This window comes from Scyliorhinus torazame, chromosome 7 (genome assembly GCF_047496885.1).
Source record: "Scyliorhinus torazame isolate Kashiwa2021f chromosome 7, sScyTor2.1, whole genome shotgun sequence".
NCBI lineage: Eukaryota > Metazoa > Chordata > Chondrichthyes > Carcharhiniformes > Scyliorhinidae > Scyliorhinus > Scyliorhinus torazame.
In genome coordinates this window covers 302,526,575-302,550,638 of record NC_092713.1, presented here as the reverse complement: position 1 = coordinate 302,550,638, position 24,064 = coordinate 302,526,575, and the positions used below count along the sequence as shown (strand labels likewise).

The 24,064-nt window shown below is 55.3% G+C and overlaps 1 protein-coding gene across 3 annotated transcripts in view; it reads right to left on the bottom strand.

Annotated features, from left to right (window-relative positions):
* LOC140427132 (F-BAR and double SH3 domains protein 2-like) overlaps window positions 1-24,064 on the bottom strand; it is a 755,925-nt gene that overhangs the window by 80,598 nt on the left and 651,263 nt on the right. For all 3 annotated transcript variants that reach the window (XR_011948399.1, XM_072512673.1, XM_072512672.1), the window contains one exon: window positions 1,253-1,397. Coding sequence is in view for 2 of the 3 variants with exons in the window: in XM_072512673.1 (XP_072368774.1) it covers window positions 1,253-1,397 (145 nt within the window). In the remaining variant the exon portion in view is untranslated. The remainder of the gene's footprint in view (window positions 1-1,252; window positions 1,398-24,064) is intronic.

The window sequence follows — 24,064 nt, the reverse complement described above, 5'->3', positions numbered from 1 at the left end:
TACAGGGCTATGGGGAGAGAGTGGGGCTGTGGGATTAGATTGGGACTGATACAGGGCTATGGGAGAGATTGAGGCTGTGGGATTAGACTGGGACTAATACAGGGCTATGGAGTGAGAGTGGGACTAATACAGGTCTATGGAGTGAGAGTGGGGCAGTGGATTTAGACTGGGACTAATACAGGGCTATGGGAGAGAGTGGGGCTGTGGGATTCGACTGGGACTAATACAGGGCTATGGGAGAGAGTGGGGCTGTGGGATTCGACTGGGACTAATACAGGGCTATGGGAGAGAGTGGGGCTATGGGATTCGACTGGGACTAATACAGGGCTATGGGAGAGATTGAGGCTGTGGGATTAGACTGGGACTGATACAGGGCTATGGGGAGAGAGTGGGGCTGTGGGATTAGATTGGGACTGATACAGGGCTATGGGAGAGAGTGGGGCTGTGGGATTAGACTGGGACTGATACAGGGCTATGGAGTGAGAGTGGGGCTGTGGGATTAGACTGGGACTGATACAGGGCTATGGAGTGAGAGTGGGGCAGTGGGATTATATTGGGATTGATTCAAGGTTCTGGGAGCGAGTGAAGCAATGGGATTAGATTGAGATTCACAACAGGGAGAGTGGACTGAGTTCAGGGATTGTTCTGGCAAATAATCGGCACAGACGTGATGGTTTGACTATCTTCCAATCACATGAAAGACTGTGATGATTCAATGGCAATCACCATTTTTAAACTTCTGTTATTGGAATCTGGACATTGTTGGAAAAGCCAACATTTCTGCCCATCTCAATTGCACTTGACACCAGTGGTTTTCGGCACCATTTCAGGGCTTAGTCTAGAGCCAACCACAATACTGTGGATCTGGAGTCACATGTAGGCCAGACCAGGTGAGGACGGCGCCTTCCCCAAAGGACACTAATGAAACAGATGAGTTTTACAACAATAGACTCATGGTAACCATTGAACCTAGTTTTTAATTGCAGATGTTAATTACATTTGAACTTCACCAGCTGCCACGGTGGGATTTGAACCAATGTCTCCAGAGCTTTGGGCCTCTGGATTACTGGTCCAATCACGTTACCACCACGCCAACAATTCCCTTTCCTCTACCTGCCTGAGACTGACTGGGATCAACAATGTCTCATTCTAAAAGCAGAAAAATACACCTTCCTGACACAACCATGTCCATCAGTTGCCTGGAGCAGAACGAGATGGAAAATTCATCGGAGCCCAGCAGTAAACATCTCACCTTTTTCAATCTCAGCTCCTTGGCCGAGCGCACGGTCTTTGCTGCCTCCACGTTGACTGTCCGGTAATTCTCCGCAGCCGCAGTACGCGTCAGCCCGAGCTGGACCGTCGCTTCGATGGTGGAACGCCAGACTGCTGAGGTAGTCCTACAAAACACACCAAACACAGAAAGTGGTCATTCAACCGCTCAAGCCCAATCTATTATTAAATGAGACCGTGGCTGATTGCTATTTCATTTCTGCTGATCTGCCTCAGCAGTGCCCACCTCTCCCGGTGATGGGGCAGAGCTGCCACCTTCTGATTGGGTTGGCAGCATCAGGAATCCACCCAACTTCCTTATATTCAAAGATGTGCAGGTTAGGTGGATTGGTCATGCTAAATTGCCCCTTAGTGTCCAGGAATGTGTTGGTTAGGTTTAGGGGTTATTAGGATAGGGCGGGGAAGTGCGTTTGGGTGGCGTGCTCTTTCGGAGGGTCGGTGCAGACTCGATGGGCCAAATGGCCTCCTTCTGCACTCCAGAGGTTCTATGATCTTCCAGCAAAATTGCCGAGTCGGCCAAGTACACCGGCAAATGTGGACTTGGGGCCCCCGACGTTGGGAATCCCAAAACCTCCTGGAATATTCCGCCCACAACTAGGGAAGACCAAATCATGGCCGTGAAGATAAGCTGGTCAATAATAAACTCAACGGGGATTCGGGAGAAATTGCTTTAGCCAGAGGGTGGTGAGAATGTGGAACTCACTCCCACAGGGAGTGGCTGAGGCGGATAGTATATTTGCACATAAGGAGAGGTGAGATGACGGGGAAAGGAACAGAAGGACACACTAAAGGTCTGAAATGAGGATGGGTGGGAGGAAGCCCATGTGGAGAATAAACATTGGGATTGACCAAATGCCCAGTTCCGGTCCTATATATTCTACATAAATGATCTACAGATTCTGCAAACAACTGAAAAAGGAAGTCAAACATTAACTTTGGGGGAGGTGTTTGACATTTTTGGGACAGATATCGGGCAGGGTCATCTGCAAGAGTCTGGGGATGATTGGAGAAGCCATCGAGGGAAAGCGTCAGTGAGAGAGTTTGGGTAGCAGCGGAATGGGCTACCACGGGAGAGCTGAGGTGCCAGAGCAAAAGAACAAAGAAATGTACAGCACAGGAACAGGCCCTTCGGCCCTCCAAGCCCGTGCCGACCATGCTGCCCAACTAAACTACAATCTTCTACACTTCCTGGGTCCGTATCCCTCTATTCCCATCCTATTCATGTATTTGTCAAGATGCCCCTTAAATGTCACTATCGTCCCTGCTTCCACCACCTCCTCCGGTAGCGAGTTCCAGGCACCCACTACCCTCTGTGTAGAAAGCTTGCCTCGTACATCTCCTCTAAACCTTGCCTCTCGCACCTTAAAACTATGCCCCCTAGTAATTGACCCCTCTACCCTGGGGAAAAGCCTCTGACTATCCACTCTGTCTATGCCCCTCAGAATTTTGTAGACCTCTATCAGGTCGCCCCTCAACCTCCGTCGTTCCAGTGAGAACAAACCCGAGTTTGTTCAACCGCTCCTCATAGCTAATGCCCTCCATACCAGACAACATTCTGGTAAATCTCTTCTGCACCCTATCTAAAGCCTCCACATTCTTCTGGTAGTGTGGCGACCAGAATTGAACACTATACTCCAAGAGTGACCTAACTAAGGTTCTATACAGCTGCAATATGACCTGCCAATTCTTATACTCAATGCCCCGGCCAATGAAGGCAAGCATGCCGTATGCCTTCTTGACCACCTTCTCCACCTGTGTTGCCCCTTTGTGACCTGTGGACCTGTACTCCTAGATCTCTCTGACTTTCAATACTCTTGAGGGTTCTACTATTCACTGTACATTCCCTACCTGCATTAGACCTTCCAAAATGCATTACCTCACATTTGTCCGCAGTGATGGGCAACCTGGGCTAGTGGCCCTCTTTCACCTCAGTGGGCCGCAGGATTGAAATCGGGCTGGTTCACTAGCCTTGACCCCATGAATAGGGTTAAATGCATTTAATACACACCGAATATTTCACGAGTTATAGAAAATGTTTACTCATTTGTATATGAATAGAACTGCCATCAACTTCAAATGGTAAAAACAAAAGAAATGTTCACACTTGATGTCGAGGGAGCGTACGGCTCTCACATCCAGCACGTCCCTCACTTCACCCGGCCTTTGCTTTAGGTGCGAATCACTTCAGTCTTACTGGTAGGAAAAATCTACCCGGCTGGAAATCAGCAGAATGTGGAAATCCTGCTTGTGGGCAACGGGAACATGCGGAACCCAGATGGCCGCATGTGCAATGACGACAATCCCTCCCTCAACGTCAGCAAAACTAAGGAGCTGGTCATTCACATCAGGAAGCAAAGTATTGTACACACCCTTGTCTGCATCAATGGTGCCGAGATGGTTTACACCTTCAAATTCCTAGGTGTGCACATCACCAACAATCTATCCTGGTCCACCCAGGTTGACGCTACTACCAAGAAAGCACAACAGCGCCTATATTTCCTCAGGAAATTAAGGAAATTCGGCATGCCCATAACGACTCTTATGAATTTCTATCGATGTACCTATTCTATAAGTGGATGGCACGGTAGCACAGTGGTTAGCACAGTTGCTTCACAGCTCCAGGGTCCCAGGTTCGATTCCCGGCTTGGGTCACTATCTGTGCGGAGTCTGCACGTTCTCCCTGTGTCTGCGTGGGTTTCCTCCGGGTGCTCCGGTTTCCTCCCACAAGTCCCGAGACACGTGCTGTTGGACATTCTGAATTCTCCCTTTATGTACCCGAACAGGTGCCGAAATGTGGCCGAACCCTGATCAGTTCAGTCCATAAGAAGATCATTCAGGAGTCTGGTAACAGCGGGGAAGAAGCTGTTTTTGAATCTGTTCATGCGTGTTCTCAGACTTTGTATCTCCTGCCCGATGGAAGAGTGACTAACCCGGATTATTCTGCCCACTTTCCCCAGGCAGCGGGAGGTGTAGACAGAGTCAATGGATGGGAGGCAGGTTTGTGTGATGGACTGGGCGGTGTTCACGGCTCTCTGTAGTTTCTTACGGTCTTGGGCCGAGCAGTTGCCATACCAGGCTGTGATTCAGCCCGATAGGATGCTTTCTACGGTGCATCTGTAAAAATTGTTAAGAGTCAATATGGACTTGCCGAATTTCCTTAGTTTCCAGAGGACATATAGGCGCTGTTGTGATTCCATGGTCATTGCGTTGACTTGGGTGGACCAGGACAGATCACTGGTGATGTGCACACCTAGGAATTTGAAGCTGTCAACCATCTCCACCTTGGCACCATTGATGCAGACAAGGATGGGTGCGATACTTTGTTTCCTGAAGTCAATGACCAGCTCTTTAGTTTTGCTGGTATTGAGGGAGAGATTGTTGTCGCTGCACCGCTCCACTAGGTTCTCTATCTCCCTCCTGTATTCGGACTCGTCGTTGTTCATGATTCGACCCACCACGGTCGTGTCATCAGCAAACTTGTAGATGGAGTTGGAGCCAAATTATGCCCCACAGTCGTGTGTATACAGGGAGTACAGTAGGGGGCTAAGAACGCGGGGCACCGGTATTGAGGATTATCACGGCGGAGGTGTTGTTGTTTATTCTTACTGATTGTGGTCTATCGGTCAGAAAGTCGAGGATCTAGTTGCAGAGGGAGGAGCCAAGTACTAGGTTTTGGAGCTTTGATAGGAGCTTGGCTGGGATTATGGTGTTGAAGGCGGAGCTGTAGTCAATAAATAGGAGTCTGATATAGGGGTCCTTGTTGTCGAGATGCTCCAGGGATGAGTGTAGGGCCAGGGAGATGGCGTCTGCTGTAGACCGGTTGTGGCGGTATGCAAAATGCAGGGGATCAAGGCATTCTGGAGTATGGGTTGTGTGCCTCATGACTAACCCCTTGAAGCATTTCATAATGATTGATGTCAAGGTCACCGGACGGTAGTCATTGAGGCACGTTGCCTGGTTCTTTTTTGGCACCGTATGATGGTGGTCTTCTTGAAGCAGGTGGGAACCACGGAATGGAATAGGGAGAGGTTGAAGCTGTCCACGAACATACCCGCCAGCTGGTCCGCGCAGGCTCTGACCAGGGACCCCATCAGGGCCAGTCACTTTCCAAGGCTTCACTTTCAAGAAGGCCTTCGGAAGCTGTGACGGTGGGTATGGATGTGTCCGAGGCTGCTGGGGCAGTTGACGACGGTTTGATGGTTTCCTGCTCGAACCGAGCATGGAATGCATGGTGTTCATGGGGAGAGGTGCGCTGCTGCCAGAGATTCTACTCGGCTTCGCTTTATAACCGGTTATGTTGTTTAAGCCTTGCCACAACCGGCGAGAGTCTGTGACGGTAATCTGGGAGCAATCTGCCTGGACTGTACGCAGAACAATACTTTTCACTGTACCTCGGTACACGTGACAATAAATCTAATGTGGCCCCGCGGGCCACAGGTGCCCACCACTGTGTTAGAGGGATGGACTTCGATGGGAGAGTTGAAGGACTGGAGAAAATGGCTTTAGTTAATCAAATAGCCCAGGAGTCTCACGTTCTCTCAGAAAAGAACCAAACTGAGCCACACACAAAGGGTCAGAGTTTAGAGAAAGCCACACCTGGGCCACTAACTCACATTCTCCACTGCATTATTTTGAATTGATCGTGAGGAATAGTTTGCCCCCACCTGGCCATGCACCTGCGGACCAGCACAGGTCAATGGGGTCATTAATTTGATTGCTACAAGTCAGCCAATGGCTCACGATTGAAGGATAGAAAATGTTCCTGTGGCACCATTTGGTGACCGTGAATCCGGGGCTGGATTTGCCGATCCCCCAAGCCCCGTGTCTCTCGGCGCCGCCATGTTTGCTGGCCCCGGGACTCTCTACTCCCGCTGCCCGTCAAGTGGATTTCCCATTGACGCCGTCCCACGCCGTCGGGAAACCCACGGGAGGGGGTGCGCTGGCAGCGGGTAAGAGAATCCCAATGGGTGGACGTTCCGGCCCCTGGTGTTGCAGAAACACCCCAGAGATTATTTCTTTTTGCTGAGGGTGGCACAGGGGATGACGGATTAATTCTGTAAACAAACCTGACGTGAAAAGGCAATAAGCACAATAACCGCATCCCACTGCGGTTAACCCCGAACTCACGGAGTTAAAATTGAATGTGGATGAAGGTGGGTAGGTGGGTTTGAGTGATAGAAGGAACAGGCGGCTAAGTGACTGGCCTGGCGAGAAGATGGGGGTGACGGATATGGGGATGAGGTGAGTAGGTGGGGTTGAAGGATATGGGGAGAAGGTGGGGTGATGAAGGTGAGGGATAAGGTGGACAGATGGGGTGAGGGATATGGTTATAAGGTGGGGAGGTGAGGAATATGGGGATAAGCTGGAGAGGTGAGGGATATGAGGAGAAGGTGGGGTGAGGGATATTGGGAGGTTGGTAGATGGGATGGGGGAATATGGAAATAAGGTGGGGCGGTGAGGGGGAGGGATATGGGAAGAACATAGAATCATAGAATTTACAGTGCAGAAGGAGGCCATTTGGCCCATCGATTCTGCACCGGCTCTTGGAAAGAGCACCCGACCCAAGCCCACCTACACCCTATCCCCATAACTCAGTAACGCCACCCAACACTAAGGGCAATTTAGCGTGGCCAATCCACCTAACCTGCACATCTTTGGACTGTGGGAGGAAACCGGAGCACCCGGAGGACACCCACGCAGACACGGGGAGAACGTGCAGACTCCGCACAGACAGTGAACAAACCGGGAATCGAACCTGGGACACTGGAGCTGTGAAGCAATTGTGCTGACCACTGTGCTACCGTGTTGTGAGGGATATGAGGACAAGGTGGCAGTGTAGGATATGGGGGGGGTGGGGGAGAAAGATGAATGTGAGGGACATGGAGATAAGGTGGGATGTGTGGAATATGGGGATAGGATGGGTAGATGAGGGATATGGAGATAATGTGGGGAGATGAAGATGAGGGATATGGTGATAAGGTGAGGGTGAGGGATATGGGGGAGAAGGTGGGTAGGTGGGATGAGTGATATGGGGATAAGGTGGGGATATGAGGGGTATGGGGATGAAGTGGAGAGGTGAGGAATATTAGGAGAAAGTGGGTAGATGGGGTGAGGGATATGGAGATAAGATGAGTAGGTGAGGGATATGGGGATAACGTGGGGAGATGAAGGTGAGGGATATATTGATGAGATGGGGGTGAGGGATATGGGGGGAAGGTGGGAGATGGGGGTGAGGGATAAGGGAATAAGGTGGGTAGGCATAGGTGAGGGATATGGAGAGAAGGTGAGTAGATGGGGGTGAGGGATATGGGGGAAGGTGGGTAGATGGGGGTGAGGGATATGGTAGAAGTTGGGTAGGTAGAGTTGAGGAAAATGTGGATGAGGAGGATAGGTGGGAGCGATGGATTTGGGGAAAGAAGGCAGACGAGGGTGGGGGATATGGGGGTGAGGTGGAGATGAGGGATATGGGGACAAGGTGGATAGGTGGGGTGATTGATATGGGGAGAAGGGGATAGGTGAGGGATATGGAGAGGAGGTGAGGGGGAGTGATGTGGGAAGAGGTGTGTAGCAGGGTATGAGGAATATGGGGATACGCTGGGTAAGTGAGGGTAAGGTCTCTGCGGATAATGTGGGGAGATGAAGGTGAGGGATATGGGGATGAGGTGGGATGAGATTTATGGGAAGAAATTGGGGAGATGGGGTGAGGGATATGTGGATAAGGTGGAGAGGTGAGGGCAGGGGATATGGGGGGGGAGGTGAGGGGGAGGGAATTGGGATACGGTGGGGAGGTGAGTAGGTGAGGGATATGGGGACAAGGTGGGGAGGTGAGTAGGTGAGGTATATGGGGACAAGGTGGGGAGGTGAGTAGGTGAGGGATATGGGGACAAGGTGGGGAGGTGGGTAGGTGAGGGATATGGGGACAAGGTGGGGAGGTGAGGGGGAGGGATATGGGATAAGGTGGAGAGATGAGGGTGAGGAATATGGGATAAGGTGGGTAGGTGAGGGGGATGGAATTGGGATAAGGTGGGTAGATGAGGGTGAGGGATATGGGATAAGGTGGGTAGGTGAGGGATATGGGATAAGGTGGGTAGGTGAGGGGGATGGAATTGGGATAAGGTGGGTAGATGAGGGTGAGGGATATGGGATAAGGTGGGTAGGTGAGGGATATGGGATAAGGTGGGTAGGTGAGGGATATGGGATAAGGTGGGTAGGTGAGGGATATGGGATAAGGTGGGTAGTGAGGGATATGGGGATAAGGTGAGTAGGTGAGGGATATGGGATAAGGTGGCTAGGTGAGGGATATGGGCATAATGAGGGGAGGTGAGGGATATGGGATAAGGTGGGTAGGTGAGGGCGGGGGATATGGGGATAATCAGAGGAGGTGAGGGTGAGGCAAGGTTATCCCTATTCTTCTCAAATCCTGATGGTCTCCCAGGAATGACTAAACAGCACTCTCCAGAACAGGACAAAATTGAGCACAGAATTAGAATAAAATTGGAAGGGGAATTTAAAGTACAGAAGTATTGGTCACACACACAAAATACATTCAGGAAGGAAGTATTGTACCATTCTGTGAATAGATATCAGCGATCTAATACTGAAAGTTGCAGACACATAGTGGTAGTGCTGTGTCGAGATAATTGAGACAATGAAACATTTGTGACTTTTGTCTTTAAGCCTATTAATATTCAACATTGAATATTGAGAAATGTACCAGCCAGAGGTACAGAGTGGGGCAGTCACTGCCCAGGGGGCAGTCACTGCCCAGTCACCCACAATCAGCGCTCAACAACTGCACACACTGGTCAGACACAGCAGAGAGCGGGGACAGGATCGGAGAGTGTCGCAGTCTGGGGTTGTGTTTGTTTTGTATCTGCACGTATGTATTTCCCTTTTGGACATGAATTGGATACATTTGCAGGCTGCGTGTGTCAGATACTCCTTCAAACACCTCCTGCAGTCAGACTTTCTTTCTCCTTACACAGGATGGAGATGTCAGTGGTTAGGCTAACATCTGTTGCCCAAATTTAATTGCTCAAGAACACAGGGCTTCTGGCTCAGGGGCCAGGACAGGACCCACTGGGTCACACTCTCCCCACATTCTGAGCTTTCAGAAGCAGTGGTTGCGGTCAGGACATTTTCTCCACTGCAGCCAAAGAGCAGAAAGTGCATTTTCTGCGCTGTCAGAGGGTCAGTACTGAGGGAGTGCTGCGCTGTCAGAGGGTCAGTACTGAGGGAATGCTGCGCTGTCAGAGGGTCAGTACTGAGGGAGTGCTGCACTGTCAGAGGGTCAGTACTGAGGGAGTGCTGCACTGTCAGAGGGTCAGTACTGAGGGAGTGCTGCACTGTCAGAGGGTCAGTACTGAGGGAGTGTTGCACTGTCAGAGGGTCAGTACTGAGGGAGTGCTGCACTGTCAGAGGGTCAGTACTGAGGGAATGCTGCGCTGTCAGAGGGTCAGTACTGAGGGAGTGCTGCGCTGTCAGAGGGTCAGTACTGAGGGAGTGCTGCACTGTCAGAGGGTCAGTACTGAGGGAGCGCCGCACGTCAGAGGGTCAGTACTGAGGGAGTGCCGCACTTCAGAGGGTCAGTGCTGACGGAGTGCTGCAATGTCAGAGGAGCAGTACTGAGGGAGTGCTGCACTGTCAAAGGGTCAGTACTGAGGGAGTGCTGCATTGTCAGAGGGTCAGTACTGAGGGAGTGCTGCACTGTCAGAGGGTCAGTACAGAGGGAGTGCTGCACTGTCAGAGGGTCAGTACTGAGGGAGTGCTGCGCTGTCAGAGGGTCAGTACTGAGGGAATGCTGCGCTGTCAGAGGGTCAGTACTGAGGGAGTGCTGCACTATCAGAGGGTCAGTACTGAGGGAGTGCTGCACTGTCAGAGGGTCAGTACTGAGGGAGTGCTGCACTGTCAGAGGGTCAGTACTGAAGGAGTGTTGCACTGTCAGAGGGTCAGTACTGAGGGAGTGCCGCACTTCAGAGGGTCAGTACTGAGGGAGTGCTGCACTGTCAGAGGGTCAGTACTGAGGGAGTGCTGCACTGTCAGAGGGTCAGTACTAAGGGAGTGCTGCACTGTCAGAGGGTCAGTACTGAGGGAGAGCTGCACTGTCAGAGGGTCAGTACTGAGGGAGAGCTGCACTGTCAGATGGTCAGTACTGAGGGAGCGCTGCACTGTCAGAGGGTCAGTACTGAGGGAGAGCTGCACTGTCAGAGGGTCAGTACTGAGGGAGTGCTGCACTGTCAGAGGGTCAGTACGAGGGAGTGCTGCACTGTCAGAGGGTCAGTACTGAGGGAGTGCTGCACTGTCAGAGGGTCAGTACTGAGGGAGTGCTGCACTGTCAGAGGGTCAGTACTGAGGGAATGCTGCGCTGTCAGAGGGTCAGTACTGAGGGAGTGCTGCGCTGTCAGAGGGTCAGTACTGAGGGAGTGCTGCACGGTCAGAGGGTCAGTACTGAGGGAGTGCCGCACTTCAGAGGGTCAGTGCTGACGGAGTGCTGCAATGTCAGAGGAGCAGTACTGAGGGAGTGCTGCACTGTCAGAGGGGCAGTACTGAGGGAGTGCTGCATTGTCAGAGGTTCAGTACTGAGGGAGTGCTGCACTGTCAGAGGGTCAGTACTGAGGGAGTGCTGCGCTGTCAGAGGGTCAGTACTGAGGGAGTGCTGCGCTGTCAGAGGGTCAGTACTGAGGGAGTGCTGCACTGTCAGAGGGTCAGTACTGAGGGAGTGCCGCACTTCAGAGGGTCAGTACTGAGGGAGTGCTGCACTGTCAGAGGGTCAGTACTGAGGGAGTGCTGCACTGTCAGAGGGTCAGTACTGAGGGAGTGCTGCACTGTCAGAGGGTCAGTACTGAGGGAGTGCTGCTCTGTCAGAGGGTCAGTGCTGAGGGAGTGCTGCGCTGTCAGAGGGTCAGTACTGAGGGAGTGCTGCACTGCCAGAGGGTCAGTACTGAGGGAGTGCTGCACTGTCAGAGGGTCAGTGCTGAGGGAGTGCTGCGCTGTCAGAGGGTCAGTGCTGAGGGAGTGCTGCGCTTTCAGAGGGTCAGTACTGAGGGAGTGCTGCACTGTCAGAGGGTCAGTACTGAGGGAGTGCCTCACTTCAGAGGGTCAGTACTGAGGGAGTGCCGCACTTCAGAGGGTCAGTACTGAGGGAGTGCTGCACTGTCAGAGGGTCAGTACTGAGGGAGTGCTGCACTGTCAGAGGGTCAGTACTGAGGGAGTGCTGCACTGTCAGAGGGTCAGTACTGAGGGAGAGCTGCACTGTCAGAGGGTCAGTACTGAGGGAGAGCTGCACTGTCAGAGGGTCAGTACTGAGGGAGCGCTGCACTGTCAGAGGGTCAGTACTGAGGGAGAGCTGCACTGTCAGAGGGTCAGTACGAGGGAGTGCTGCACTGTCAGAGGAGCAGTACTGAGGGAGTGCTGCACTGTCAGAGGGTCAGTACTGAGGGAGTGCTGCATTGTCAGAGGGTCAGTACTGAGGGAGTGCTGCACTGTCAGAGGGTCAGTACTGTGGGAGTGCTGCACTGTCAGAGGGTCAGTACTGAGGGAGTGCTGCGCTGTCAGAGGGTCAGTACTGAGGGAGTGCCGCACTGTCAGAGGGTCAGTACTGAGGGAGAGCTGCACTGTCAGAGGGTCAGTACTGAGGGAGAGCTGCACTGTCAGAGGGTCAGTACTGAGGGAGTGCTGCACTGTCAGAGGGTCAGTACTGAGGCAGCGCTGCACTGTCAGAGGGTCAGTACTGAGGGAGAGCTGCACTGTCAGAGGGTCAGTACTGACGGAGTGCTGCACTGTCAGAGGGTCAGTACTGAGGGAGTGCTGCACTGTCAGAGGGTCAGTACTGAGGGTGGGCTGCAGTGCCGCAGTGTTAGTGTTGAGGGAGTGCTGCACTGTCAGAGGGTCAGTGCTGAGGGAGTGCTGCGCTGTCAGAGGGTCAGTGCTGAGGGAGTGCTGCACTGTCAGAGGGTCAGTGCTGAGGGAGTGCTGCACTGTCTGAGGGTCAGTACTGAGGGAGTGCTGCACTGTCAGAGGGTCAGTACTGAGGGAGTGCTGCACTGTCAGAGGGTCAGTGCTGAGGGAGTGCTGCGCTGTCAGAGGGTCAGTACTGAGGGAGTGCTGCGCTGTCAGAGGGTCAGTACTGAGGGAGTGCTGCGCTGTCAGTGGGTCAGTACTGAGGGAGTGCTGCACTGTCAGAGGGTCAGTACTGAGGGAGTGCCGCACTTCAGAGGGTCAGTACTGATGGAGTGCCGTACTTCAGAGGGTCAGTACTGAGGGAGTGCTGCACTGTCAGAGGGTCAGTACTGAGGGAGTGCTGCACTGTCAGAGGGTCAGTACTGAGGGAGTGCTGCACTGTCAGAGGGTCAGTGCTGAGGGAGTGCTGCGCTGTCAGAGGGTCAGTGCTGAGGGAGTGCTGCGCTGTCAGAAGGTCAGTACTGAGGGAGTGCTGCACTGTCAGAGGGTCAGTACTGAGGGAGTGCCGCACTTCAGAGGAGCAGTACTGAGGGAGTGCCGCACTTCAGAGGGTCAGTACTGAGGGAGTGCTGCACTGTCAGAGGGTCAGTACTGAGGGAGTGCTGCACTGTCAGAGGGTCAGTACTGAGGGAGAGCTGCACTGTCAGAGGGTCAGTACTGAGGGAGAGCTGCACTGTCAGAGGGTCAGTACTGAGGGAGCGCTGCACTGTCAGAGGGTCAGTACTGAGGGAGCGCTGCACTGTCAGAGGGTCAATACTGAGGGAGTGCTGCGCTGTCAGAGGGTCAGTACTGAGGGAGTGCTGCGCTGTCAGAGGGTCAGTACTGAGGGAGTGCTGCACTGTCAGAGGGTCAGTACTGAGGGAGAGCTGCACTGTCAGAGGGTCAGTACTGAGGGAGTGCTGCACTGTCAGAGGGTCAGTACTGAGGGAGTGCTGCACTGTCAGAGGGTCAGTAGTGAGGGAGTGCTGCACTGTCAGAGGGTCAGTACTGAGGGAGGGCTGCAGTGCCGCAGTGTTAGTATTGAGGAGGTGCTGCACTGTCAGAGGGTCAGTACTGAGGGAGTGCTGCGCTGTCAGAGGGTCAGTACTGAGGGAGTGCTGCACTGTCAGAGGGTCAGTACTGAGGGAGGGCTGCACTGTCAGAGGGTCAGTACTGAGGGAGTGCTGCACTGTCAGAGGGTCAGTGCTGAGGGAGTGCTGCGCTGTCAGAGGGTCAGTGCTGAGGGAGTGCTGCACTGTCAGAGGGTCAGTACTGAGGGAGTGCCGCACTTCAGAGGGTCAGTACTGAGGGAGTGCCGTACTTCAGAGGGTCAGTACTGAGGGAGTGCTGCACTGTCAGAGGGTCAGTACTGAGGGAGTGCTGCACTGTCAGAGGGTCAGTACTGAGGGAGTGCTGCACTGACAGAGGGTCAGTGCTGAGGGAGTGCTGCGCTGTCAGAGGGTCAGTGCTGAGGGAGTGCTGCGCTGTCAGAGGGTCAGTACTGAGGGAGTGCTGCACTGGCAGAGGGTCAGTACTGAGGGAGTGCCGCACTTCAGAGGTTCAGTACTGAGGGAGTGCCGCACTTCAGAGGGTCAGTACTGAGGGAGTGCCGCACTGTCAGATGGTCAGTACTGAGGGAGTGCTGCACTGTCAGAGGGTCAGTACTGAGGGAGTGCTGCACTGTCAGAGGGTCAGTACTGAGGGAGAGCTGCACTGTCAGCGGGTCAGTACTGAGGGAGAGCTGCACTGTCAGAGGGTCAGTACTGAGGGAGCGCTGCACTGTCAGAGGGTCAGTGCTGAGGGAGAGCTGCACTGTCAGAGGGTCAGTACCGAGGGAGTGCTGCACTGTCAGAGGGTCAGTACTGAGGGAGTGCTGCACTGTCAGAGGGTCAGTACTGAGGGAGTGCTGCACTGTCAGAGGGTCAGTGCTGAGGGAGTGCTGCACTCTCAGAGGGGCAGTACTGAGGGAGTGCTGCACTGTCAGAGCGTCAGTACTGAGGGAGTGCTGCACTGTCAGAGGGTCAGTACTGAGGGAGTGCTGCACTGTCAGAGGGTCAGTACTGAGGGAGAGCTGCACTGTCAGAGGGTCAGTACTGAGGGAGTGCTGCAGTGCCGCAGTGTTAGTATTGAGGGAGTGCTGCACTGTCAGAGGGTCAGTACTGAGGGAGTGCTGCGCTGTCAAATGGTCAGTGCTGAGGGAGTGCTGCACTGTCTGAAGCTCAGTACTGAGGGAGTGCTGCACTGTCAGAGGGTCAGTACTGAGGGAGGGCTGCAGTGCCGCAGTGTTAGTATTGAGGGAGTGCTGCACAGTCAGAGGGTCAGTACTGAGGGAGCGCTGCACTGTCAGAGGGTCAGTACTGAGGGAGAGCTGCACTGTCAGGGGGTCAGTACTGAGGGAGTGCTGCACTGTCAGAGGGTCAGTACTGAGGGAGTGCCGCACTTCAGAGGGTCAGTACTGAGGGAGTGCCGCACTTCAGAGGGTCAGTACTGAGGGAGTGCCGCACTTCAGAGGGTCAGTACTGAGGGAGAGCTGCACTGTCAGAGGGTCAGTACTGAGGGAGAGCTGCACTGTCAGAGGGTCAGTACTGAGGGAGCGCTGCACTGTCAGAGGGTCAGTACTGAGGGAGAGCTGCACTGTCAGAGGGTCAGTACTGAGGGAGTGCTGCACTGTCAGAGGGTCAGTACTGAGGGAGTGCTGCACTGTCAGAGGAGCAGTACTGAGGGAGTGCTGCACTGTCAGAGGGTCAGTACTGAGGGAGTGCTGCATTGTCAGAGGGTCAGTACTGAGGGAGTGCTGCACTGTCAGAGGGTCAGTACTGAGGGAGTGCTGCACTGTCAGAGGGTCAGTACTGAGGGAGTGCTGCACTGTCAGAGGGTCAGTACTGAGGGAGTGCTGCGCTGTCAGAGGGTCAGTACTGAGGGAGTGCTGCGCTGTCAGAGGGTCAGTACTGAGGGAGTGCTGCACTGTCAGAGGGTCAGTACTGAGGGAGTGCCGCACTTCAGAGGGTCAGTACTGAGGGAGTGCCGCACTGTCAGAGGGTCAGTACTGAGGGAGTGCTGCACTGTCAGAGGGTGAGTACTGAGGGAGAGCTGCACTGTCAGAGGGTCAGTACTGAGGGAGGGCTGCAGTGCCGCAGTGTTAGTATTGAGGGAGTGCTGCACTGTCAGAGGGTCAGTACTGAGGGAGTGCTGCGCTGTCAGATGGTCAGTGCTGAGGGAGTGCTGCACTGTCTGAAGCTCAGTACTGAGGGAGTGCTGCACTGTCAGAGGGTCAGTACTGAGGGAGGGCTGCAGTGCCGCAGTGTTAGTATTGAGGGAGTGCTGCACTGTCAGAGGGTCAGTACTGAGGGAGTGCCGCACTTCAGAGGGTCAGTACTGAGGGAGTGCCGCACTGTCAGATGGTCAGTACTGAGGGAGTGCTGCACTGTCAGAGGGTCAGTACTGAGGGAGAGCTGCACTGTCAGAGGGTCAGTACTGAGGGAGAGCTGCACTGTCAGAGGGTCAGTACTGAGGGAGCACTGAACTGTCAGAGGGTCAGTACTGAGGGAGAGCTGCACTGTCAGGGGGTCAGTACTGAGGGAGTGCTGCACTGTCAGAGGGTCAGTACTGAGGGAGTGCCGCACTTCAGAGGGTCAGTACTGAGGGAGTGCTGCACTTCAGAGGGTCAGTACTGAGGGAGTGCCGCACTTCAGAGGGTCAGTACTGAGGGAGAGCTGCACTGTCAGAGGGTCAGTACTGAGGGAGAGCTGCACTGTCAGAGGGTCAGTACTGAGGGAGTGCTGCACTGTCAGAGGGTCAGTACTGACGGAGTGCTGCACTGTCAGAGGGTCAGTACTGAGGGAGTGCTGCACTGTCAGAGGGTCAGTACTGAGGGTGGGCTGCAGTGCCGCAGTGTTAGTGTTGAGGGAGTGCTGCACTGTCAGAGGGTCAGTGCTGAGGGAGTGCTGCGCTGTCAGAGGGTCAGTGCTGAGGGAGTGCTGCACTGTCAGAGGGTCAGTGCTGAGGGAGTGCTGCACTGTCTGAGGGTCAGTACTGAGGGAGTGCTGCACTGTCAGAGGGTCAGTACTGAGGGAGTGCTGCACTGTCAGAGGGTCAGTGCTGAGGGAGTGCTGCGCTGTCAGAGGGTCAGTACTGAGGGAGTGCTGCGCTGTCAGAGGGTCAGTACTGAGGGAGTGCTGCGCTGTCAGTGGGTCAGTACTGAGGGAGTGCTGCACTGTCAGAGGGTCAGTACTGAGGGAGTGCCGCACTTCAGAGGGTCAGTACTGATGGAGTGCCGTACTTCAGAGGGTCAGTACTGAGGGAGTGCTGCACTGTCAGAGGGTCAGTACTGAGGGAGTGCTGCACTGTCAGAGGGTCAGTACTGAGGGAGTGCTGCACTGTCAGAGGGTCAGTGCTGAGGGAGTGCTGCGCTGTCAGAGGGTCAGTGCTGAGGGAGTGCTGCGCTGTCAGAAGGTCAGTACTGAGGGAGTGCTGCACTGTCAGAGGGTCAGTACTGAGGGAGTGCCGCACTTCAGAGGAGCAGTACTGAGGGAGTGCCGCACTTCAGAGGGTCAGTACTGAGGGAGTGCTGCACTGTCAGAGGGTCAGTACTGAGGGAGTGCTGCACTGTCAGAGGGTCAGTACTGAGGGAGAGCTGCACTGTCAGAGGGTCAGTACTGAGGGAGAGCTGCACTGTCAGAGGGTCAGTACTGAGGGAGCGCTGCACTGTCAGAGGGTCAGTACTGAGGGAGCGCTGCACTGTCAGAGGGTCAATACTGAGGGAGTGCTGCGCTGTCAGAGGGTCAGTACTGAGGGAGTGCTGCGCTGTCAGAGGGTCAGTACTGAGGGAGTGCTGCACTGTCAGAGGGTCAGTACTGAGGGAGAGCTGCACTGTCAGAGGGTCAGTACTGAGGGAGTGCTGCACTGTCAGAGGGTCAGTACTGAGGGAGTGCTGCACTGTCAGAGGGTCAGTAGTGAGGGAGTGCTGCACTGTCAGAGGGTCAGTACTGAGGGAGGGCTGCAGTGCCGCAGTGTTAGTATTGAGGAGGTGCTGCACTGTCAGAGGGTCAGTACTGAGGGAGTGCTGCGCTGTCAGAGGGTCAGTACTGAGGGAGTGCTGCACTGTCAGAGGGTCAGTACTGAGGGAGGGCTGCACTGTCAGAGGGTCAGTACTGAGGGAGTGCTGCACTGTCAGAGGGTCAGTGCTGAGGGAGTGCTGCGCTGTCAGAGGGTCAGTGCTGAGGGAGTGCTGCACTGTCAGAGGGTCAGTACTGAGGGAGTGCCGCACTTCAGAGGGTCAGTACTGAGGGAGTGCCGTACTTCAGAGGGTCAGTACTGAGGGAGTGCTGCACTGTCAGAGGGTCAGTACTGAGGGAGTGCTGCACTGTCAGAGGGTCAGTACTGAGGGAGTGCTGCACTGACAGAGGGTCAGTGCTGAGGGAGTGCTGCGCTGTCAGAGGGTCAGTGCTGAGGGAGTGCTGCGCTGTCAGAGGGTCAGTACTGAGGGAGTGCTGCACTGGCAGAGGGTCAGTACTGAGGGAGTGCCGCACTTCAGAGGTTCAGTACTGAGGGAGTGCCGCACTTCAGAGGGTCAGTACTGAGGGAGTGCCGCACTGTCAGATGGTCAGTACTGAGGGAGTGCTGCACTGTCAGAGGGTCAGTACTGAGGGAGTGCTGCACTGTCAGAGGGTCAGTACTGAGGGAGAGCTGCACTGTCAGCGGGTCAGTACTGAGGGAGAGCTGCACTGTCAGAGGGTCAGTACTGAGGGAGCGCTGCACTGTCAGAGGGTCAGTGCTGAGGGAGAGCTGCACTGTCAGAGGGTCAGTACCGAGGGAGTGCTGCACTGTCAGAGGGTCAGTACTGAGGGAGTGCTGCACTGTCAGAGGGTCAGTACTGAGGGAGTGCTGCACTGTCAGAGGGTCAGTGCTGAGGGAGTGCTGCACTCTCAGAGGGGCAGTACTGAGGGAGTGCTGCACTGTCAGAGCGTCAGTACTGAGGGAGTGCTGCACTGTCAGAGGGTCAGTACTGAGGGAGTGCTGCACTGTCAGAGGGTCAGTACTGAGGGAGAGCTGCACTGTCAGAGGGTCAGTACTGAGGGAGTGCTGCAGTGCCGCAGTGTTAGTATTGAGGGAGTGCTGCACTGTCAGAGGGTCAGTACTGAGGGAGTGCTGCGCTGTCAAATGGTCAGTGCTGAGGGAGTGCTGCACTGTCTGAAGCTCAGTACTGAGGGAGTGCTGCACTGTCAGAGGGTCAGTACTGAGGGAGGGCTGCAGTGCCGCAGTGTTAGTATTGAGGGAGTGCTGCACAGTCAGAGGGTCAGTACTGAGGGAGCGCTGCACTGTCAGAGGGTCAGTACTGAGGGAGAGCTGCACTGTCAGGGGGTCAGTACTGAGGGAGTGCTGCACTGTCAGAGGGTCAGTACTGAGGGAGTGCCGCACTTCAGAGGGTCAGTACTGAGGGAGTGCCGCACTTCAGAGGGTCAGTACTGAGGGAGTGCCGCACTTCAGAGGGTCAGTACTGAGGGAGAGCTGCACTGTCAGAGGGTCAGTACTGAGGGAGAGCTGCACTGTCAGAGGGTCAGTACTGAGGGAGCGCTGCACTGTCAGAGGGTCAGTACTGAGGGAGAGCTGCACTGTCAGAGGGTCAGTACTGAGGGAGTGCTGCACTGTCAGAGGGTCAGTACTGAGGGAGTGCTGCACTGTCAGAGGAGCAGTACTGAGGGAGTGCTGCACTGTCAGAGGGTCAGTACTGAGGGAGTGCTGCATTGTCAGAGGGTCAGTACTGAGGGAGTGCTGCACTGTCAGAGGGTCAGTACTGAGGGAGTGCTGCACTGTCAGAGGGTCAGTACTGAGGGAGTGCTGCACTGTCAGAGGGTCAGTACTGAGGGAGTGCTGCGCTGTCAGAGGGTCAGTACTGAGGGAGTGCTGCGCTGTCAGAGGGTCAGTACTGAGGGAGTGCTGCACTGTCAGAGGGTCAGTACTGAGGGAGTGCCGCACTTCAGAGGGTCAGTACTGAGGGAGTGCCGCACTGTCAGAGGGTCAGTACTGAGGGAGTGCTGCACTGTCAGAGGGTGAGTACTGAGGGAGAGCTGCACTGTCAGAGGGTCAGTACTGAGGGAGGGCTGCAGTGCCGCAGTGTTAGTATTGAGGGAGTGCTGCACTGTCAGAGGGTCAGTACTGAGGGAGTGCTGCGCTGTCAGATGGTCAGTGCTGAGGGAGTGCTGCACTGTCTGAAGCTCAGTACTGAGGGAGTGCTGCACTGTCAGAGGGTCAGTACTGAGGGAGGGCTGCAGTGCCGCAGTGTTAGTATTGAGGGAGTGCTGCACTGTCAGAGGGTCAGTACTGAGGGAGTGCCGCACTTCAGAGGGTCAGTACTGAGGGAGTGCCGCACTGTCAGATGGTCAGTACTGAGGGAGTGCTGCACTGTCAGAGGGTCAGTACTGAGGGAGAGCTGCACTGTCAGAGGGTCAGTACTGAGGGAGAGCTGCACTGTCAGAGGGTCAGTACTGAGGGAGCACTGAACTGTCAGAGGGTCAGTACTGAGGGAGAGCTGCACTGTCAGGGGGTCAGTACTGAGGGAGTGCTGCACTGTCAGAGGGTCAGTACTGAGGGAGTGCCGCACTTCAGAGGGTCAGTACTGAGGGAGTGCTGCACTTCAGAGGGTCAGTACTGAGGGAGTGCCGCACTTCAGAGGGTCAGTACTGAGGGAGAGCTGCACTGTCAGAGGGTCAGTACTGAGGGAGAGCTGCACTGTCAGAGGGTCAGTACTGAGGGAGTGCTGCACTGTCAGAGGGTCAGTACTGAGGGAGTGCTGCACTGTCAGAGGGTCAGTGCTGAGTGAGTGCTGCGCTGTCAGAGGGTCAGTGCTGAGGGAGTGCTGCGCTGTCAGAGGGTCAGTACTGAGGGAGTGCTGCACTGTCAGAGGGTCAGTACTGAGGGAGTGCCGCACTTCAGAGGGTCAGTACTGAGGGAGTGCTGCACTGTCAGAGGGTCAGTACTGAGGGAGTGCTGCACTGTCAGAGGGTCAGTACTGAGGGAGTGCTGCACTGTCAGAGGGTCAGTACTGAGGGAGAGCTGCACTGTCAGAGGGTCAGTACTGAGGGAGAGCTGCACTGTCAGAGGGTCAGTACTGAGGGAGCGCTGCACTGTCAGAGGGTCAGTACTGAGGGAGAGCTGCACTGTCAGAGGGTCAGTACTGAGGGAGTGCTGCACTGTCAGAGGGTCAGTACTGAGGGAGTGCTTCACTGTCAGAGGAGCAGTACTGAGGGAGTGCTGCACTGTCAGAGGGTCAGTACTGAGGGAGTGCTGCATTGTCAGAGGGTCAGTACTGAGGGAGTACTGCACTGTCAGAGGGTCAGTACTGAGGGAGTGCTGCACTGTCAGAGGGTCAGTACTGAGGGAGTGCTGCACTGTCAGAGGGTCAGTACTGAGGGAGTGCTGCGCTGTCAGAGGGTCAGTACTGAGGGAGTGCTGCGCTGTCAGAGGGTCAGTACTGAGGGAGTGCTGCACTGTCAGAGGGTCAGTACTGAGGGAGAGCTGCACTGTCAGAGGGTCAGTACTGAGGGTGAGCTGCACTGTCAGAGGGTCAGTACTGAGGGAGAGCTGCACTGTCAGAGGGTCAGTACTGAGGGAGCGCTGCACTGTCAGAGGGTCAGTACTGAGGGAGAGCTGCACTGTCAGGGGGTCAGTACTGAGGGAGTGCTGCACTGTCAGAGGGTCAGTACTGAGGGAGTGCCGCACTTCAGAGGGTCAGTACTGAGGGAGTGCCGCACTTCAGAGGGTCAGTACTGAGGGAGTGCCGCACTTCAGAGGGTCAGTACTGAGGGAGAGCTGCACTGTCAGAGGGTCAGTACTGAGGGAGAGCTGCACTGTCAGAGGGTCAGTACTGAGGGAGCGCTGCACTGTCAGAGGTTCAGTACTGAGGGAGAGCTGCACTGTCAGAGGGTCAGTACTGAGGGAGTGCTGCACTGTCAGAAGAGCAGTACTGAGTGAGTGCTGCACTGTCAGAGGGTCAGTACTGAGGGAGTGCTGCATTGTCAGAGGGTCAGTACTGAGGGAGAGCTGCACTTTCAGAGGGTCAGTACTGAGGGAGAGCTGCAGTGTCAGAGGGTCAGTACTGAGGGAGCGCTGCACTGTCAGAGGGTCAGTACTGAGGGAGAGCTGCACTGTCAGAGGGTCAGTACTGAGGGAGTGCTGCACTGTCAGAGGGTCAGTACTGAGGGAGAGCTGCACTGTCAGCGGGTCAGTACTGAGGGAGAGCCGCACTGTCAGAGGGTCAGTACTGAGGGAGCGCTGCACTGTCAGAGGGTCAGTACCGAGGGAGTGCTGCACTGTCAGAGGGTCAGGACTGATGGAGTGCTGCACTGTCAGAGGGTCAGTACTGAGGGAGTGCTGCACTGTCAGAGGGTCAGTGCTGAGGGAGTGCTGCACTGTCAGAGGGGCAGTACTGAGGGAGTGCTGCACTGTCAGAGGGTCAGTACTGAGGGAGTGCTGCACTGTCAGAGGGTCAGTACTGAGGGAGTGCTGCAGTGCCGCAGTGTTAGTATTGAGGGAGTGCTGCACTGTCAGAGGGTCAGTACTGAGGGAGTGCTGCGCTGTCAGATGGTCAGTGCTGAGGGAGTGCTGCACTGTCTGAAGCTCAGTACTGAGGGAGTGCTGCACTGTCAGAGGGTCAGTACTGAGGGAGGGCTGCAGTGCCGCAGTGTTAGTATTGAGGGAGTGCTGCACTGTCAGAGGGTCAGTACTGAGGGAGTGCCGCACTTCAGAGGGTCAGTACTGAGGGAGTGCCGCACTGTCAGATGGTCAGTACTGAGGGAGTGCTGCACTGTCAGAGGGTCAGTACTGAGGGAGAGCTGCACTGTCAGAGGGTCAGTACTGAGGGTGAGCTGCACTGTCAGAGGGTCAGTACTGAGGGAGAGCTGCACTGTCAGAGGGTCAGTACTGAGGGAGCGCTGCACTGTCAGAGGGTCAGTACTGAGGGAGAGCTGCACTGTCAGGGGGTCAGTACTGAGGGAGTGCTGCACTGTCAGAGGGTCAGTACTGAGGGAGTGCCGCACTTCAGAGGGTCAGTACTGAGGGAGTGCCGCACTTCAGAGGGTCAGTACTGAGGGAGTGCCGCACTTCAGAGGGTCAGTACTGAGGGAGAGCTGCACTGTCAGAGGGTCAGTACTGAGGGAGAGCTGCACTGTCAGAGGGTCAGTACTGAGGGAGTGCTGCACTGTCAGAGGGTCAGTACTGAGGGAGTGCTGCACTGTCAGAGGGTCAGTAGAGGGAGTGCTGCACTGTCAGAGGGTCAGTACTGAGGGAGTGCTGCACTGTCAGAGGGTCAGTGCTGAGGGAGTGCTGCGCTGTCAGAGGGTCAGTACTGAGGGAGTGCTGCACTGTCAGAGGGTCAGTACTGAGGGAGTGCTGCACTGTCAGAGGGTCAGTGCTGAGGGAGTGCTGCGCTGTCAGAGGGTCAGTACTGAGGGAGCGCTGCACTGTCAGAGGGTCAGTACTGAGGGAGAGCTGCACTGTCAGAGGGTCAGTACTGAGGGAGTGCTGCACTGTCAGAGGGTCAGTACTGAGGGAGTGCTGCACTGTCAGAGGAGCAGTACTGAGGGAGTGCTGCACTGTCAGAGGGTCAGTACTGAGGGAGTGCTGCATTGTCAGAGTGTCAGTACTGAGGGAGTGCTGCACTGTCAGAGGGTCAGTACTGAGGGAGTGCTGCACTGTCAGAGGGTCAGTACTGAGGGAGTGCTGCACTGTCAGAGGGTCAGTACTGAGGGAGAGCTGCACTGTCAGAGGGTCAGTACTGAGGGAGTGCTGCACTGTCAGAGGGTCAGTACTGAGGGAGTGCTGCACTGTCAGAGGGTCAGTGCTGAGTGAGTGCTGCGCTGTCAGAGGGTCAGTGCTGAGGGAGTGCTGCGCTGTCAGAGGGTCAGTACTGAGGGAGTGCTGCACTGTCAGAGGGTCAGTACTGAGGGAGTGCCGCACTTCAGAGGGTCAGTACTGAGGGAGTGCTGCACTGTCAGAGGGTCAGTACTGAGGGAGTGCTGCACTGTCAGAGGGTCAGTACTGAGGGAGTGCTGCACTGTCAGAGGGTCAGTACTGAGGGAGAGCTGCACTGTCAGAGGGTCAGTACTGAGGGAGCGCTGCACTGTCAGAGGGTCAGTACTGAGGGAGCGCTGCACTGTCAGAGGGTCAGTACTGAGGGAGAGCTGCACTGTCAGAGGGTCAGTACTGAGGGAGTGCTGCACTGTCAGAGGGTCAGTACTGAGGGAGTGCTGCACTGTCAGAGGAGCAGTACTGAGGGAGTGCTGCACTGTCAGAGGGTCAGTACTGAGGGAGTGCTGCATTGTCAGAGGGTCAGTACTGAGGGAGTACTGCACTGTCAGAGGGTCAGTACTGAGGGAGTGCTGCACTGTCAGAGGGTCAGTACTGAGGGAGTGCTGCACTGTCAGAGGGTCAGTACTGAGGGAGTGCTGCGCTGTCAGAGGGTCAGTACTGAGGGAGTGCTGCGCTGTCAGAGGGTCAGTACTGAGGGAGTGCTGCACTGTCAGAGGGTCAGTACTGAGGGAGAGCTGCACTGTCAGAGGGTCAGTACTGAGGGAGTGCCGCACTTCAGAGGGTCAGTACTGAGGGAGAGCTGCACTGTCAGAGGGTCAGTACTGAGGGAGAGCTGCACTGTCAGAGGGTCAGTACTGAGGGAGCGCTGCACTGTCAGAGGTTCAGTACTGAGGGAGAGCTGCACTGTCAGAGGGTCAGTACTGAGGTAGTGCTGCACTGTCAGAGGGTCAGTACTGAGGGAGTGCTGCACTGTCAGAAGAGCAGTACTGAGTGAGTGCTGCACTGTCAGAGGGTCAGTACTGAGGGAGTG